The sequence below is a fragment of the Saimiri boliviensis genome, chromosome 5 (genome assembly GCF_048565385.1).
Source record: "Saimiri boliviensis isolate mSaiBol1 chromosome 5, mSaiBol1.pri, whole genome shotgun sequence".
Classification (NCBI taxonomy): Eukaryota; Metazoa; Chordata; class Mammalia; order Primates; family Cebidae; genus Saimiri; species Saimiri boliviensis.
In genome coordinates this window covers 30,882,141-30,901,027 of record NC_133453.1, presented here as the reverse complement: position 1 = coordinate 30,901,027, position 18,887 = coordinate 30,882,141, and the positions used below count along the sequence as shown (strand labels likewise).

Sequence of the window (18,887 nt, the reverse complement as noted above, 5' to 3'; positions counted from 1 at the left end):
ATGGATTACTTAAACTCCAGTCCCCAGTGTTGGGTCCACTGTAAAAGTTGATCAAAATGACATACTTTATATACACAGAGAATTTTCACATTATTTGTTAGTTAAATCTATTCCTGAGCCTGACAGCTTTAAGAACCATAGTAAAATACAGAACTAATGTTATCATTACATAATTAGTTCAAATATATTTTGAATATAAGCTCATTCTATGCACGAATAGCTGATGTTACATCATCATGTTTTCCTTTTTAGTGGTCTCCCCCAAAATTCATGCAGAGGTTTTGTTCATTTCACATGGATTCTATGGTTTGGGGTTTTACATTTGTAACCTGCCTGCTGTTTCTTCTGTGCCATTTGCTTTGCTCCCATAATGACCATCTGGCTTGCTCTCTCTCTTCATATTTTTTGTGCCTTAGGTAGAAGACTTCATCAGAAAGATCTTCCATCTGGAATTAGAAATAAAGATTTTTGCTTTAATCAGAAACGTTTTGAAATATAAGATGAGGCCAGGTGCGGTGGCTCATGCCTGTAATCCCAACACTTTGGGAGGCTGAGGCAGGTGGATCATGAGGTCAGGAGTTCAAGACCAGCCTGGCCAAGATGGTGAAACCCTGTCTCTATCAAAATACAAAAATTAGCCGAATATGGTGGTGGGCACTTGTAATTACAGCTACTCAGGAGGCTGAGGCAGAGAATAGCTTGAGCCCAGGAGGTGGAGGTTGCAGTGAGCCAGGATCATACCAATGTACTCCAGCGACACAGCGAGACTCCGTCTCAAAAAAAAAAATCAGGTTTCAAGGTTTTAAAAAGTTTCTCACATAGAAAACAGTAGGAAGCTGACTGAAATAAAGGCTGTCTGTAAGTCAAGGGAACAAATGTTACGAGATGAGCTTCAAGTTCCTGAAAAGGGGGAGTCAGGTTGTTTTAATTATTTTACAATTATTATTTTTAGAGACAGATCTCTGTTGCTCAGCCTGCAGTGAGTGCAATTATAGCTCACTGTAGCCTCAAACTTTCTTAAAAGCTTGCTTACTACTGGTTCATATCTCAAGACTTCAGTAGACTACAAATGAGTTCACAGTATTTTCCATTTGCTACAGCTGAGTGTAGAGCCTTACTCATTCAAGAGTTTTTATCGATTGTCCATTGTGGAGCACACACTATTCTAAGAACATGTTAGTATCAGAGAAAAGTAAAACTAATTATCTTAGATAAATCGAAATTAATTTAATGAATGGCTTATCTAGATTTCGAACCTGGAACACTACCTTGGTTATGGTGTTTAAGAATTTGGGTTTCTTGGCTAGGATCATTCAGAAGTAAGGAAGAATACATTAGAAGAGGAAAGGTCATTAAAAGGTAAATTTTGGTAGTTGGAAACCATGACCACTGAGCATAGAAAGATTGTTATTTGACAGAAATTAAGTGTCTTCAACAGTGTCTTCTTTTAGAGACCAGCACTTTGGAATTAGTTTGGTTACACAGTATTTTTTCCCTATAATTATTCTTGATATAATTTTACCCATACATATTTATAACCCCTTACCTGCAACTCCAAAATCCAAAAATCTGCAAAAACAAATTTTTCATAATTCATATGTCACAGCCTCTGAAATGGTGTGAGGCTATTTTTATAGACTCCTATGAATATTTCACTACAAAAACATTAATGTCTGATTACTGTTTTGAGAACTACCCTAGACTCAACAAGTATGACATGAGATACATACCACATTACTCTTCTAAAGTCCAGAATTTTCCAAACTGAAGAGCAAATAGGCACTAAGATTCTGAAAATGGCACTTAAACTTGAATAATGAGACTAATCTCATGCAGAAAACTGATTAATACTGAGAATGAAGGTATATTTAGCAAATTCAGTATGTCAAAAACTCACAAATACTGTATTTTTTGGCTTTTTAAAATTCTTGTGTATTTGTATGTTAGGCTTATAGTCAAATTTGCACAAAACATTTTTTTGAATATTCTTTTAAAATAACTTCCTTTTCATAAGTGAAAAGGAAAAAAAATCAGTGTAAGTATATATTCCTTTTGTTCCCTGAATGTCAAAAGTAAGCAGGCTTCATAATACATAATGTATAATTATCTCATTGTGTGAAAGGCAGCTTACCTCGTCGCCTAAATTATATTCATCCAAAGGCTGAAGAACAACCATCCTCCAGCTGTTGAAGATAAAAACCAATTTTAAGCAGCTTTTATTTATCTAAATGTGGCAATTTTATACTCTAAGCTCAGCTCTATGTTTAGGGTTTCCTTGGCATTTCCATGGAAATTTCCATTTCAAATTGTTGTATTTTAATACTCAATTTTTTTAAAAGAAAAAATATTTGGGTTATGAGAAAGGGACAAAAGAAAAAATGAGACTTTATTTTTGGCCTTAATGTTGAACAGTCTGTTCTGTATAGCTGCATTTTATACATATATGATACACAATTACATATATATACTTATTGTATATACATATACAATAATTATGTGTTGACTGAATTAAGTCAGTGGTATGCTGATAAACTGGCCTGGCCAAAAAGTAAGAGAGAAGGAAAGAAGTCCTGATTTGTATGTTTGCCAATTTCTTTGGTGTGAAAATGCTTGCCTACCATAGCCCCTTCTGAGCCATCAGTAGTTTAACAACTGGCTCACAGAAGTCGTCTACATTTAACAATCTGCTCAACCAGCTAGCTCCAGCCTACCATCTCAAGTTGAAATATATTTTTGCTATAGAACATCATAGCCACAAATGTGATTTATTACTTATGCAACAGGTATCCACAGATGACAGGAGTTATCACAGGAGAACTCTTCTAAAAATTAGCGTTCTCTTAATACCTCAAATTTCATAATTTCTTTTTAAATTTTATTTAATTATGAAGTAATGAAATTAGAATAGAGATGTATAGCAATTAACTGAAATTACCCATCTGTCTCTGTTTGCAACCTTTTCTGTCTCTACTTCCTGGTGTCATATTTATATTCTTAAGAAACTGCATTCATCATTTCCAAAAAATTTGGCTAACTTTACTGCTAGTAGGGAGCAGATCTATGCATGGCATTCAGGGACTTCCCACAATCTGGACCTAACTTTGTTTCTAACCTTCCATTATCAACCTGCAGAAAACAGTATCTGGCTAAGCCTTACACACTTGGTCTGTGGTATCCCTATGTAAATGCCCTTCCACCTTCCCATCCTTCATGGATGACTTTCCAGGCCTTCCCACTCATCTTTTAAATGTGTTTATTGCTGACGTGGCAATACATTTTTTTTTTTTTTTTTTTTGTCACAGGTATTACTGTCTTACAGTGTGAATACCCCATGAAAACGCAGAACTCTTTGCAACGTAGGCCACTCTGTTCTCTTTAAGGGCAAGGATTATTTGTTGCTATAGTTTTTATGTCACTAAAGTAACTTTTAGTGTCATTTACATAGTAGATAACTAAATGACACTGAATGAAAAAAAGACTAAGAATGCTGAAGTAAATTAGTCTAGGAATACCCAAATCTTAATAAAAACTGAGAAATAAGTTGTGATACTATGTAACACTTTTTCTAAAGGCATTAGTAATGTTTTATTTTTCGCCGTTTCCCCTCTATGGCTATAGGGAAGGAACTGGGAGAAGAATCCTCCTTTCATTAATTAAAATTCTAACTTCACTTTGGAAATTTAAGTTTATTAAGGAAGGAAGGAAGAAAAATATGAAGATGTAAGTATACATACCTTGGAGTGAGTATTTCCTTATATTGGAGTTTCTCTAATTTAGCTGGGGCTACTAATGACATGGGAATCACAATATTATCTATGTCGTAAGAGCTTTCGCTTCTCAATCTCCGTCGTGCAGTATTCTGCAAAACAGGATGACAGTAGTTTTACGGTACTGTATAGTTGTAATGATACCCTCCTTTCATCAGTTATAGAAAGATAATATGACAGTATACCTGTTGCATAATTTTTATAAATACATTGTTACAAAATCTGACTAAAATATGTTAAAACCAAGTAAGAAAATATTTCTGCCTTCTGTAAACCAGAACAGTCTCTTGGTAGATGTGTAATGTGTATTTATGTGTGCATGGGCACTAGCTTATTTTGAAGACCATAAAAATATATTTTAAAATGTAAAACACTTTATCAGAAAAAACTAGCACATATCGCCCTAAATGTCAATGAATTGATCAGTAACAAACCCACTTTTTATTAGGAAAGGCGGTGAGATATTTTTGGTCAGCCCTTGAGTATGCTCTTCATGTCTGTGTTTCTGGTTCCTGAGCTTCAGACTCTTCATTTCTAAAGCCTCCCACCTCTCTATTCCCTGGCCAGATAACAAAAAACCAAACCAAAACAAAACAGAATAAGAACAACAGAAGTCCCAAATTCTCATTAGTAAGACTTTATTTAGCTTCATATGTTAAAGAATAGAGATGAACATGATAAAATTTAAATTTTTAACAGAAAAAGCTATAACCAAATATTAATGAACTTTTAGCTTCATAGTTAAAAATAAGTTGTATGGAGTCAGATTTATTGTTTTCTAACAAGGTAATTGTTAATGTTAATATGTGCTAGTAAATAAGGCTGTTATAGATTAGCAAAATACATAAAATTATTTTCAAAATCAGGTGCTTTTATTTTTAAAGCAATTTTAGAGTTCAACATACAGAAAAACCTACTCGTGATGATGAATTCTGGGTTCTTGATAAAACGTTGACATTAGAAACAGCAGTAAAATTGCTATGGGATCCTGATCCTGTGTGTTGAAAATCAGATTCTTCAAGTTTAGTTCTTTCACCTGTCGTGGAAAGAGCCATTAAATGTCACACATTAAACATTACTAATAGGTATCATTAGAATTATTTTCCTAATTGCATGACAGGTGATTGATTCCTTTCTTAATTCATGTATTAGAAAACAAACAAACAAAATAAGGAAGTGAAGAGAGAGGAGCTTTACTCAGTCATACCATAAATTATTTCCATTTTCTGGGGCCTTGGCAGTTTTTATCCAATATATTTCATGTTGTTCCCTGAATAATCCCTCATCTCATCCCTTTATTCTTGTTTTTTGTGATTCCTATTAGTGGTTGAGCTACCAAAACTCTAAAATTATCTAGTCTCATACTTTTCATATCTGACTTTTTGTTCTCATTTCTGTGAGGCGTCTGCCCTTAGTCTTCTGAATACTCTTTTGAAAAAATTCTATTAAAGTACATATTTACAAAAGTACTTATTTTCTGGCACTCATTTTTTTTTAAATAGCATCTGTTCTTTCATAGAGGCACTTTCTCATTTCTCTCAGGATACCGATTAGAAGTTTACTTTCTCTTGGTATTTTCTGTATTTCTTCCAAGTTCTTTTTTTTTCTTGTTTTGGTTCCCTGTTTCTAAGAGTGTGTGTGTATATATACACATATATATGTATGTATTTACTTATTTATTGCCCATACTTTACTTTAGTACAAGTCTTTTAAAACAAGAATGTCTTCCTGTATAATACAAAATCTAATATACTCCATATTTAAATGTCTCCATTTTTTTTTTAAAGGCCTTTATAGCTAGTTTCTTCAGATAAGGATCTACATACTAAAATTGGCTGTTGTCTCCTAGGTTTCTTATACTCTAGAATAAATCATTTTTCATTAAATTAACATATGACAGGCTGGACCAGATGTCCTACCCTTTTGGAATTGTCTAGTTATTTCTTTGTAGTATGTCATTTCATTTGTTCTATTCCTGTATGTACATCAAACTTGAAGTTAGATCTAAAGTATCAGTCAATTCAAATGAAACATTTTGTATATTAGGTAATGTATATTTCATGTTGCATCTTACTGATTTTTTTTAAAGTTTTCTTCTGTTTTGGTTTGCATATGTGAAAGTTCCTCAAAAGCTAGGTAATACCTGCTTCTCTGTTCTTAAGAGTGATACACTAAAAAGCTTAATGAAACCTCTGGACATGTGTTGGAATGTGTTCATTTTTTGCTACACTGTAGCTGATCTGGATAGTTATCAGATAGTGACTAGGTAGGTCTTTTATCATGGACTATCTAAAGACACCAGAGATAAACAGATTAAATCCATTCTGTATAATTACAGCCTAGCACAGCCACCTTGGCTGTAGTTTCTAATTTATCTTGCCAGTTAACTTTTTTTTTTTAATCATTTGCAATAACTGCAGCAACTATCTTGTCCCAGATCTCCAAAATAAACCCCTTTGTATTACTAGAAGAGTTCTTGTTTCCAAAGGTAGCTCTTGATCATCTTAGAACTCTTAAGTTTATAGGCTCCTAAGGAGAACTGAACAAGGTATTTGAGTATTTCACTTGAATCTTGTTTACTTTCTCAAAATCCTGAGGAATTTGCATTGCATCAGCATCTCCACAGGGAATCAATTTCTGTCAGGCAACTTTGCACTAGCCTATTTTGAGCCTAGAACACAACTTTGAAGATTAAATCCCATCAGGGAATGACTGGTAGAAGACAAGTAGTCAGGGAACACAGGAGGGAAATACTTAATTGCCATAAAGTGAGTAGACACCAGTCCACAAATAATTCTGAATTAACTGGGAATATGCTGTTGTATGTTTGTAGGGTCATAGATGTTTTGTGTAATTAGTGGCTGTTCTGGATTATAAACTCCCATGAGACAGGTTAAGATCAGAATTTTTTATTTTTAATATTTAGCACTACTGCTTATATCTTCACTTTAACCTACCTAATGCTGTTTCACTCAGATGTCTTTTCTTTCTTCTCTGTAACAGTTGTGCAGGAGATTCTGATCTTATTTGAGGCTTACATATAGGTGAATATCCATTTCTCCATTGATTCAGAGAAGTACTATGTACTAAAACAAACAAAAAGGAGATACTAAGTTTTAGTCCCTTAACAGACAATGAACATGTTAATCTGTTTTTATTTGTAACGGCAGAATTTTAAGGTACCAGTTCAAAATTACAGATAAATATAACCTTAAATACCAAGATAGACAACTCCAACTCCAAAAACATCCCCGGGGAATTTCCAGTTTCTTATATTTTCTCCATTTTTTGAGGGGGATGCAAAGGGAAGGTGACGTATTCTCAAAGTCTTCCAAATTACAGAAACTTCCAAATTACAGAGTGAGGATTGGCTCAGATATATAAATCTTGGCAGTCATCAGAAAGTTCTTGGTTACCCTTAAATCTGGAAATAATTTGGGACCAAGTAAGATTCAACATGGTCAGACTAGGCTTTGAGAGCAAGAACCAGATTTTATCCATCCTGACAGTGACTAGTACCATTCTTTCACTTTTTAAAAATAATGTATTTAACACAGCTTTAAGCCATTTTGTTTCTTTGTGCCTTAGTTGCATAATCTGTAAAATAGTGATAACAGCAGCGACCTTGGGGTTATGAGGATTACATGAGTTTATTCCTGTCATAGTAAAAGTGTCTGACATAAGTGTTCAGTAAATGTTAGTGTTATCATGATTGGTCTAATGACCAAATTGGCTTATTTTTTGAAAGACTGAGAGACGTGGAAAGGAGTAGAAAAATATGTAAGCTGTAAGTGCCAAACTCACTGACACTGAAACAAAGGGCATGGCCTACCAGCTGACAAGAGTGTCTGGTTTCAAGATGGCAAATGACTCTAAAAATGATAGACAAATATTTTTTACATAGGCACATGCACAGATATGCACATGTAAATCCGTATTTGCAAGCAAGAAGGAACTTGTAAAGAAGAATTTCTGAGGAATCTCCGAAAGACTAAAACTGTATGGAATTTGAAGAAGAAACCCAGAGCAGAAGCACACAGTGAAGTACTGCCACAAAGACGTGTGATGAACACCAAAGGTGCTCTAGACCCAGAAGAAAGGAAAACTGGAAGCAGGACAACTATCTGGAGCAAATGCTGTATTAACTGCACATGCCAATATCAGCCTAACAAAACAGCTTTGGGCAGAGAAATGAATGGTTGGAGAGAGAAGGCAATGTACAAGTGCCCCACTTTGAAATGTCCTGCCCATCCCCAAATTATTCTGAAAATGTCAAATGCAATATAAATCTCTACCTTTCCAATCAAAAGGGTCCCATAAACAGTGTGGTAGAACAGTTTTAACCAAGTAGCAACTTCAATGAGTGTATAAAAATCTGAATACCGACACTACATTAAAAAAGAGATACAAACTACAAGTGGAAGAACAATCTCAAAAAATAGTTAATGAAGCATTCACAGAATACAGATTAGCAACTCTTTAAAACAACTAATATTGCGAAGAGGAACAGGTAAGAGGCCCTCTAGAGGAATGTCAGAAACAATTGTTCAAATGTTAAAATCATCACTAGGCTAAGTATCTTAATGGACACAGCTGAAAATGAAAACCAGGGTCTGGCAGAGGAATTCCATAACTTGATGGAACAGAGTGACAGAAAATATGGAGAGAAAAAAGACCAGAATGGGGTAAGAGATGAGACTGGAGAGGATGAAAGGGAGGGACTAGTTGAAGAAATGATAGCTAAAATTTTTTCCAGAATCAATATTAAACCCTAAGATTTCAACAATCACTTGAATGTCAAGCAGCAAATGAAAAATAAATCAAACAGCACATCACAGATGATACCCTAAAAGTTATTAATACAAGATAACAGCATGACAGGAATAATCTAAACTTACTAAAATGGTAACTAGACTTGTGAGAGGTGGAGTTTAAAATGTGTGTGTTAAAACATATGTAGGTGTTCAAAGTTAGTGTCCATTCTTGTTTTAATAACATTTTGCTGTAGCGTTTAAGCAAATGCTAGACAATTTACCTTTCTCTTATTTTCTACTAGAATTCTCAACTCTTCTGAAAACACATCAAATGTTGGGAAGGAATCTTAACTTTCACAAAAGGGTGATTTTTAAATTAAATTTCATTCAAATGTTTCCTTCACATCATTTTCCTTCTAATTTTTTATTGTCTTAAAAGATTTTCATGGACCCTTGAAACAGGAAATGTATGACAATTCTACACATCCTCTTCAGCTGTTCTTTGGATAAACCTCCCAGCCTTTCAGTTCTTGCTTTCCCAATCCTCTCTTAGAGTCCATCCTAAGATCACACGTTGATAGCATCTCTCATATCTCCTGTCTTTACTTTCTTCCCTTTTATTCATCCAACTACTTTACAGAGAACCAATTACATGGCAAGCACCATTCTAAATCCTAGGTAAGCAAAACTAGGATTGGTAGCAGTCCTTGCAGTTTACACATGTTATCTCAAGGAATGCAATTGTAATGTGATGGAAAAATATGCATTTCAGCTGTGTAACTACATGATGTTATTGAGAATGTACAAGAGAGCATTAGTAAGAGCTATAGGAAAGGCTTCCCCAGATGAAATAATAGATTTCAAAAACAAACAAATAGCTGATAGCCATGAGGAGAATAGCATGTGCAATAGCCCAAGAGAACAGGACAAATTTGGGAATTGAACAGCTATGTAATGTAGAGTAAGGAAGCATGGTGAGAAAGAGTCATGAGGGAGGAGCCAGCCTATGTAGACAGGGTTTCAAGGTGTTAAGAATATTCCTTCTCATATATTCTAAAGCCATGAGATAGGGAGCAGTTTGTGACATTTGATTTGCATTTTGAAGAGGTCACTGCCTACAGTGATTAAAGGGAAAAATGGATTAGAAGTCTGTTTCAGCAGTATGGATAAGAGATGCTGGACTGAGAGTATTCGAAGGCAAGAACTGAATTGTAACATGTAAGATCATATTGACAACTTGGCAAGTGGTTTAGAGGGGAGGAGGTGTGGGAAACAAGACTGAGCTTTATGTTTCTGGCTTGCTTGTGTGGGTTATGGTGCTCTTGTTCCTCCTCTCCTATCTATCTTTAAAAAACAATTTTATTTTGACATAATCTCAGAATTACAGAAAACTTGAAATGGAACAAAAAATCTCTATATATGCTTTACTGAAATCCCCCAAATATTAACATTGTCTCACATTTGCTTTCCCTTTCTTTGAGACTGCAAATGAAATTTAGTCACTGACATGACACCTCTTTAGCCCTCAATACATCAACGTATATTTCTCAAAACAAAGAACATTCTCTTATGTAGCCATGCAGTTCACTGCCATTACCTATAGACCTTATTCAGATTTCACCAATAATCCCTATAATGTTATATACAGATAATTTCAACTATTCATTGCAGATGTCATTGTGGTTGGAAGATCTCATTAAGGTCTTGTATCTGAAACAGTTCCACTGTCTTCCATAGCTTTTATAACTTTGAATATTTTCATAAGTATAAACTCTTAAATTGGTTTTCTCACTAGTGTAACCTATTCACTTTTCAACCCACTACAGTTTGGCTTTTCTCTACTTGTTGCCTGAAATCAGCAATGCCGTTATAAATTGCCAAATCTAATGGACTATACAGGATAAATCCAAGCAAAGATCTGTGTGCTTACCTCCATGCAATTTACCCTACAGCAGGAATGCCAAGTTATTTATAGATATTTGTTGTTGGTGGTTTTTGTTCTGTTTTGTTTTGAGATGATGCCTCACTCTGTTTCCCAGGCTGGAGTACAATGGCGTGATCTTGGCTCATTTCAACCTCTGCCTCCTGGATTCAAGTGATTCTTGTGCCTCAACCTCCTGAGTAGCTGGGACCACAGGTTTGCACCACCAGGCCCAGCTAATCTTTATATTTTTTAGTACAGACAAGAGTTTCACCGTGTTGCCCAGGCTGGTCTTGAACTCCTGACCTCAGGTGATCCACCTGCTTCAGCCTCCCAAAGTACTGAGATTACAGGCGTGAGCCACCACCCAGCCTCAGTTATAGATATTTGAATACTACTTCATGTCTCCATGACAAGAGATATATTTGTTTTTGTTACTTAAAGACTTGTTACTCAATATGGGCCAACAGCATCTGAATCACTGGGACCTTGTAAGAAATGTGTCCCATTCCAAACTTACTAAATCAGACTCTGCATTCTAACAGTCTCCTAAGACATTGGACTACAGGCATGCACCACCATGCCTGCCTAATTTTCATATTTTTTGTAGAGACAGGGTTTTGCCATGTTGCCCAGGCTGGTCTTGAACTCCTGGGCTCAAGCAATCCCTCTACCTCAGCCTCTCAAAGTGCTGGGATTACAAGCATGAGCCACTGCACTCGGCCTTCAAATGTGTTTTATCATCTGTGTCCATTATACTATATAACAGTTATTTGTATCTTCCCCCATTACATTATAATTTTGATTTCCTGTAACTCACCTTTGACTCTTCAGCATGTAATAGTCTGCCTGGCAATAAATGCTCAATAAATGCTGCACTAACCAGAGGAAAAATTAATGACTAGCTACTTAAGACAGATAAGATGAAATCGCTCATTACATTATGAATTCCCCTTAATTGTATACCTAACACATTTAACTGCCTTATTTTTTGTTTTTAGAAACAGTCTCACTTTGTCACCCAAACTGCGGTGCAGTGGTGTAATCATGGCTCACTGTAGCCTCGATCTTCTAGTCTTGAACTCTGGCCTCAAGCGATCCTCCTGCCTTAGCCTCCTTAAGTTCTGGGATTACAGGTGTGGGCCACTGTACCTGGCTTGCCTTACTTTTTTAAGTCAAATAGTAGCACAACATTAAAAGAAATATAATTATCTAATCTTCTCTAATAGCATATATTTTCATATTTGCATACTCAGTCAATAATACATGTTTTATATTTCATATGTATATCAAATATGAAATCACAATTTGAATTAAATGTGTAATTATATTTTTATTTATTTATTTATTTTTTGAGACGGAGTTTCACTCTTGTTACCCAGGCTGGAGTGCAATGGCGCGATCTTGGCTCACCGCAACCTCCGCCTCCTGGGTTCAGGCAATTCTCCTGCCTCAGCCTCCTGAGTAACTGGGATTACAGGCACGTGCCACCATGCCCAGCTAATTTTTTGTATTTTTAGTAGAGACGGGGTTTCACCATGTTGACCAGTATGGTCTCGATCTCTCGACCTCGTGATCCACCCGCCTCGGCCTCCCAAAGTGCTGGGATTACAGGCTTGAGCCACCGCGCCCGGCCGTAATTATATTTTTATTACATAATGCACTCTATTATTTTTTCAGATGGTTGTGTAACATTCCTCTGATTAGAAACAATGTTCTTAAGCTATTCCCTAGCTCAGGCGTCCCCAAACTACGGCCCGCCTGAGGCCATTTATCCGGCCCCCCGCAGCACTTCAGGAAGGGGCACCTCTTTCACTGGTGGTCGGTGAGAGGAGCACAGTATGTGGCGGCCCTCCAACGGTCTGAGGGACAGTGAACTGGCCCCCTGTGTAAAAAGTTTGGGGATGCCTGCCCTAGCTGTTGGCCATGATACTTATCATCATAATGATAATGGTATTACAGACGTTCTTAAAATAATCATCTTCAGGGATACATTTTTTTCCCTTTTGAAAAAAAATGTAGTCTCAGGACAAATTCCAACAAGTGAAATCGCATCATTAAAAGGTAACTGCACATAATACTTATATTTTCCTGTATTTATTTAGGCTTTTTCCCCTAAGCATAGCTAATTGTTCTTCATCCTTGGTGCCTTCATCTTTTTCCTCTTTAATTTTTACTGTGGAAAAATTTCAAACACAAAAGGAGAGTCGAATAATGAACTCCCATGTACCTATCCTTCAGCTTCAGCAGTGAACAACTTATGACCAATCTTGTTTCATCTCTCCCACCAACTTTTTGCAAGAGTATTTTAAAGCAAATCCCAGACATATCTCTTCATCTACATATATGTTAAGTGTGAATCTCTAACAAACTGAAAAAGTGCATATGGGTTTATGTAACCACAATGCATTATTATAAGTAGCAAAATTAACAATTCATTAATATCTAACAGCTAGTCCATGTTCAAATTTCTCTGTTTCAAAAACTGTGTGTGTGTATAAACAGCAATCTCAACAAGGTCCACACATTGCATTTGGTTGATATAAGAATAAATATTTCTACATATCTATAATTGTACCAGACACAGAAGTAAAATATTTTCATCCTTTTATATCACAACATAAGTATTTTTTCCATCCTTATATTAACTTTTAAGATTTTTTTTTCCTTTTTTGTTTTTTTTTTTTTTCTGAGACAGAGTCTCACTCTGTCACCCAGGCTGGAGTGCCGTGACGCAATCTTGGCTCACTGCAACCTCTCTGCCTTCTGAGTTGGAGCAATTCTCCTGCCTCAGCCTCCCAAGTAGCTGGGATTACAAGTATGTGCCAGGATGCCCGAGCTACTTTTTGTGTTTTTAGTAGAGATAGGGTTTTGCCATGTTGGCCAGGCTGGTCTTGAACTCCTGACCTCAGGTGATCCACCCACCTCAGCCTCCCAGAATGGTGGGATTACAGGCGTGAGCCACTGCCCCCAGCTAAGATTTTTTTTTAAGGCTGTATATTCCACTGTAGTATATTTAACCGTATCCCTATTATGCTTTTCAAGTTTTTGCTAATTTTTCATTATCACAAAAACATGTTAAGATGAATATAGTTGTGAATAAAGGATGTTTCATATTTAGGATTAGACCAGATTCTTGGAAATGGAATAATTGGGTCAGAATACAGGGTTAACAGTCCAGTGAACATTTATTGGGAATAGGTACAAAACTAAACAAGGGTGTTTTTAAACCACACTGAGCTTATACAAAAACACATAATTTAAAGGCCTTGTAATCCATTTCACAGAGCTCCCCAAAGGCTTGCATCAATTCTTAATGTTATCCAAGATATTTGAAGGTGCTGTTTTTACTATAGTTATGCCCAAACTGATGATTATAATGTTCAAAATCATTAATGTTATAGGCAAAAGTAGTAAACATTCTCACTGTGTCTGACATAAAAGCTCTCAGTTAATATTATTTTCATTATTATCAAGAACACATTTCCTTATTCTTTTAAGACATTCATTTTTAACTTTTTAATCCAACTGAAATGTATTTTAATGTTCATCCACCTTAAATTTGTTTTAAAGCACTTTGTGAGGTAGTGATCTGTTTTTAATTCTTGCAAAGAGTCATTATTTAATGCCTCTGATTACAAAGAAAACTTATTTACATGAGCTTGGGTTTGAATTCTGGCTTTTCTATTAGCTGTGACTGGGGAAGATTAGTCAAGGAGAGTAATACTACCTACCTCACAGAGTCAGACTTAAATAAGTGATATAAAGCCCTTCAACCAGTGCTGACATATAAAGGGTGGTTCTTAAGAATTTGCTGTTCTCGTTATCATTTATTATTATTTATTGACTAGGCCATTCTTTCAACATGGTAGGAAATATCACCATCTGTTTCTAGGCTTTTCTTAAGCTCCCTTATCTGGCTTCTATCGGAACCACCATGTTTTAACAATTATAACTTCACAGTCCTGCTATTAATCTTCTAAAAATTTAATTGGCTGTTCTTCAATATTTTCTGTCTGAGGTAAACTTTGAGGTATTCTGTCTGAGAATAACTTTGTTCCAATAATACCTCTGATTCTGATTAGAATTATATTCCACTTGTAAATTAATTTGGGGGAAAATTGACAACTTTAGCTATGATACTGTCTTCTGACAGGAACAGGATATTTATCTCCATATAGGAATGTTTTCATGTTTGTCACTAAACTTTTGTAGTAGTCCTCATGTAGGTATTTGTTAAGTTTGATAAAAAATATTTTATATTTTCATTGTCAATGTGTCTAGCATAATTTATTCCTTTACATAGGCTATCTATATCTAGTTACTATTGGTACTTACAAAAGCTGCTGATTTTTATAAATTTATTTTATAATAAGACTCCAGTTATAACAGGTATTCATTTAACTCTTGAGTTTTTGATGTTATTCCATGTAGAAATAATTTATCTTAGAGTTATATGACTTTTCCGATGTTTAGATTTTAACTTTGTAGATAATCAAAATATGTTTTCTTTCTTCTAATTGCCTCGAAGCATAGACTTCACCCCCATTCACAGCACTCATAAAGATTTCAATATAATTTCCTCAAGTTTTATTTTGTAGTTTTAATATTTTATTTACAGTTCTTGGAATTAACTAGTATTCTGATTCATAGCATTAAATGCATATGTGAATGAATTTTACTGAGAAAGACTTAACAGTAACATTTTCAAATGGCTCTCCAATTTCCCACTGATACACAAATCTTCCCTGATATATAATCAACTATAGAGTTTACTTCATTTATCTATTTTCTTAAATGTAAGCAAAATAGAATCTACATTACTAAAGATTTTTGTCCTCTTTCTATATGTGTTGGGCTAGATTTTCTCAAAACTTTTTACAGTAATCTCTTTTATATTTTCCCCTGTTTGGTCTTCCCATTGTGCTTTAGAATTATTTTAAATTAAACAAATTCTATGAGAATTTGAAGTTACATTAATCATATGAACTATTAGGAAGAATTTATATCTTTATTGATCTTATACAGAAGTAGTTTCCACATTTATTTAAATTTTTATTATATTTATTATATTTATAAATATTTCATAATTATCACTCAGTAGATCCCACATATTTCATGTTAAGATTGTTCTTGTATTTTTTATGTGTACATGATTTATAAAAAATGAGTATTAAAAATTAAGGATTTTCCTTTATTTTGTTAAATTTTATTTCCTTAGAATGCAAAAATACTAAGTAGAAAAGACATTAAAAACATATAAAGTACAAGAACTGTAAATGTGACATACCAGGTGATGGAGATATGATATATTCATCTATAAATTTATTTTCAGCAAGATTGCCTTTTATTTCAGTCTTTTTTAACAATGTTTCAAAGTGAAAATGAAGAGGCACATCTGGAAAAATAAAATTTAAAAGGCATTTTCAAATATCACTCTTTGTAATAATAGGATTACAGATTGTAACATTAAAATCTCTTTCTTTCTATAAATAGTACATGAGCTTAAGAAAATAAGCAGAAATTTAAAATGTAGCAACTGTCAGAAGTGGCAAAATACTCTTTCCAAGCATGTTGGTAGCAGTATTTTAGAAATTACTAGTTGGGTGTACTTAATTAACAAATTAAAAAGCTAACAGAAACAACTCCATGAACTTCTTAAAATAGTACATAAGATGAACAGTATTTATAAATGTTAATAAATGCTATTCACAGATGAATGGAAACAAATATACCCAAGAAGTCTTTAAGAAAATCTATAGCCAAATCTGGCTGACCTTAAATCCATTCCATCCCATCCCTACAATCTTTGCATTTGAAATAATGCAGGTTACAAAAACTGTAATTACGTGCTTTTAACTTCTTGGCAGAAAAGTGCTGTAATTCAGATGTAACCTTTTGTGAAAACATCCAGGTTCACATTCCCTTAATTTACTATATTATAAATCACAATGAATCTACTTTTATAAAGATTAAAACCTATTGACAAAGTAGTTCTGTTTCTAAACAGAGACTTAGAGATGTTCAATTCACTACGTTTATATTCTGTACTCTCACAACCAAAGAGGAGTTAAGCAATGAAGTCGATATGCTTCACATTTATGAAAAGTTTTTTCAGCCAAGAATGAAAAAACAAAATCATCTTAAAAAGCATTTATTAAGAGACACCTAAACTTTTCCTTGAGAACGTATTTTATTTATTATTTATTTTTATTTTTAAACATTTTTTTTAGAGATGGGGGTTCTCCATGTTGGTCAGGCTGGTGTTGAACTCCCCACCTCAGGTGATTCACCTGCCTCGGCCTCCCAAAGTGCTGGGATTACAGGCGGTGAGCCACCATGCCCAGCCCTGAGAACATATTTTATAAAGCAGTTGATAATAATGAAAGTTTGGCTATTAAAAGAAGGTACTTTATTTTTAAGGAAAATAATGAAGATAGACCCAGGAAAGGTCTGCATTTTATTATTTATTTATTTTTATTCTTGAGACAGGGGCTGGCTCTACTGCCCAAGCTGGAGTCCAGTAGCATGATTCTGGCCCACTGCATTCTCAATCTCCTGGACTCAAGCAATCCTCCCACCTCAGTCTCTCAAGCAGCTGAGACTACAGGTGCACAATCCATGCCTGACTAATTTAAAATTTTTTTTCTTTAGAGACAAAGTCTTACTGTGTTGCCAGGCTGGTCTTGAACTCTTGAGCTCAAGTGATCCTCTCATCTCAGCCTCCCAAAGTATTGGGATTACAGGCATGAGCCACTGTGCCCACCTGGTTGGGTCTGGATTTTAAACAGAAAAAAATTATCTCTTCTTCAAATAATGTATCTTAGTGGCAGATCCATACTCAAGTGTGGAAAAATATGCAAAGCAAAAATTCGTTCATGAGTATCATGGAGTTTGTTCCATGGGACAGAGGTAAAATGAGTTTGGATCTCAGTATTATAATATGGTCATATGAAAATTAGGTAACACAATGAAAATGGGAATATAAATTAAATATTGTCCCTTAAAATTCTCCTTAAACATTTCAGGATTCTGATATTTTCCAATTACCTAAACATAAGTTTGTTGGATTTGTTTCTCCAAAGCAGTATTATTCTTATAAGGAAAATATCACCAATTCTACCACTGTTCTTTGTTAATTTGTGGGGAAACATGATCTAACAAGAAAAGATTCTTGTTCCATCTGTATACCTTTCTTAGTTACTGCACATGACCTGTCAGCTTTTATAAAAGTATTTCATTGCATTTTACTGCACTTATTAGTTTACATTTCAGTTGTTTTAAACTAGAATGCAAGTACCTTGAGGGATTTATTTGTATTTATAGTACTAGCATTTATTTAGTACTTATGTATAGTAGGTATTGAGATTTTATTAAATTAATATAAGAAGGAATGGATATAATGAAATAGGAAGTAAACAATCTAATCTTATTTATTAAAGGGGGACATAAGAGTCTCAGGATAAAGAGTATTTATACCAGCTCTCAGGGTTATGTCCTCACAGAACAAAGGTATCTATTCTCATGGAGTTGTGAGAATTAAACAAGAAAATGTAATGTGCTTAATATATACAGGGCCCAGTATATAATAAGACTAAATATAAGCTATATTATTATTGTTATATAGATTATTATTTCTTCATATTATTACAGTTTCCTCAAAGATGGAATAAAACAGTTCTTGTTAGAAACTTACTTCAAGGTATGGTGTAGCTAAGAAGCCACTCTACTACTGATAAAAACTAAACTGAGATTCACGGCAGGGGGACAGGTTCAAAACATAGTGCTTTACAAATAGAATCAATCCCTTGATTTTGAGAATCTAAAAGATGATTAGAACCATAAGTGGAAAATGGAACAAAAGCCAAGTTGAGATATCTCCCAATATAGAGAAGAACCTGAGATAACCAGTTTGAGGGATGTTTTCCTTCTCCCCTAAATATTTGCTTTTAGTTTCCATATAGAGTAGAGTGTAAAGTTTCCACAAAAATCAAGAACTGAACATTTAAAATAACCTAGAGCAATTCTAGCATTTTGGGAGGTCGAGGTGGGAGGATTACTTGAAGCACGAAGTTCAAGACCAGCCTGGGCTATATAGTGAGACCCTATCTCTACCAAAAAAAAAAAAAAATTTAAAAATTAACCAGGTGTGGTATCATATACCCAAGTATTTCCAGCTACTTAGGAGGCTGAGGTGGGAGGAGGATTGCATGAGCCTGGGAGTTCAAGCCTACAGTGAGCTATGATCACACCACTGCACTCCAGCCTAGGTAACAGTGTAAGACCCTGTCTCAAAAAAAAAAAAAAAAAAAAAAAAAAAGATGCAGCATGGTGGCTCACACCTGTAACCCCAGCACTTTGGGAGGCCAAGGCAGGCAGATCACAAGGTCAGGAGATCGAGACCATTCTGGTCAACATGGTGAAACCCTGTCTCTACTAAAAATA

At 34.8% G+C, this 18,887-nt stretch overlaps 1 protein-coding gene and 1 long non-coding RNA gene across 12 annotated transcripts in view; one reads left to right on the top strand and one right to left on the bottom strand.

Moving 5' to 3' along the window:
- KANSL1L (KAT8 regulatory NSL complex subunit 1 like) overlaps positions 1-18,887 on the bottom strand; it is a 152,128-nt gene that overhangs the window by 8,853 nt on the left and 124,388 nt on the right. For 8 of the 11 annotated variants that reach the window (XM_010336371.3, XM_039469729.2, XM_039469730.2 and 5 more), the window contains 6 exons: positions 15,733-15,840; positions 6,725-6,853; positions 4,673-4,803; positions 3,735-3,859; positions 2,132-2,183; positions 334-446 (listed from right to left, as the gene is read on the bottom strand). In XM_010336371.3, coding sequence (XP_010334673.3) covers positions 334-446; positions 2,132-2,183; positions 3,735-3,859; positions 4,673-4,803; positions 6,725-6,853; positions 15,733-15,840 — 658 coding nt within the window. Of the gene's footprint in view, positions 1-333; positions 447-1,546; positions 1,570-2,131; positions 2,184-3,734; positions 3,860-4,672; positions 4,804-6,724; positions 6,854-15,732; positions 15,841-18,887 lie in introns of those variants that run through there. The other 3 variants (XM_039469731.2, XM_074399081.1, XM_074399082.1) reach the window with 2 other exon arrangements.
- Positions 443-11,860, top strand: LOC141584550 (uncharacterized). The gene is made up of 2 exons (XR_012517627.1): positions 443-3,720; positions 7,672-11,860. It is a non-coding gene; the product is annotated as an uncharacterized LOC141584550 (long non-coding RNA).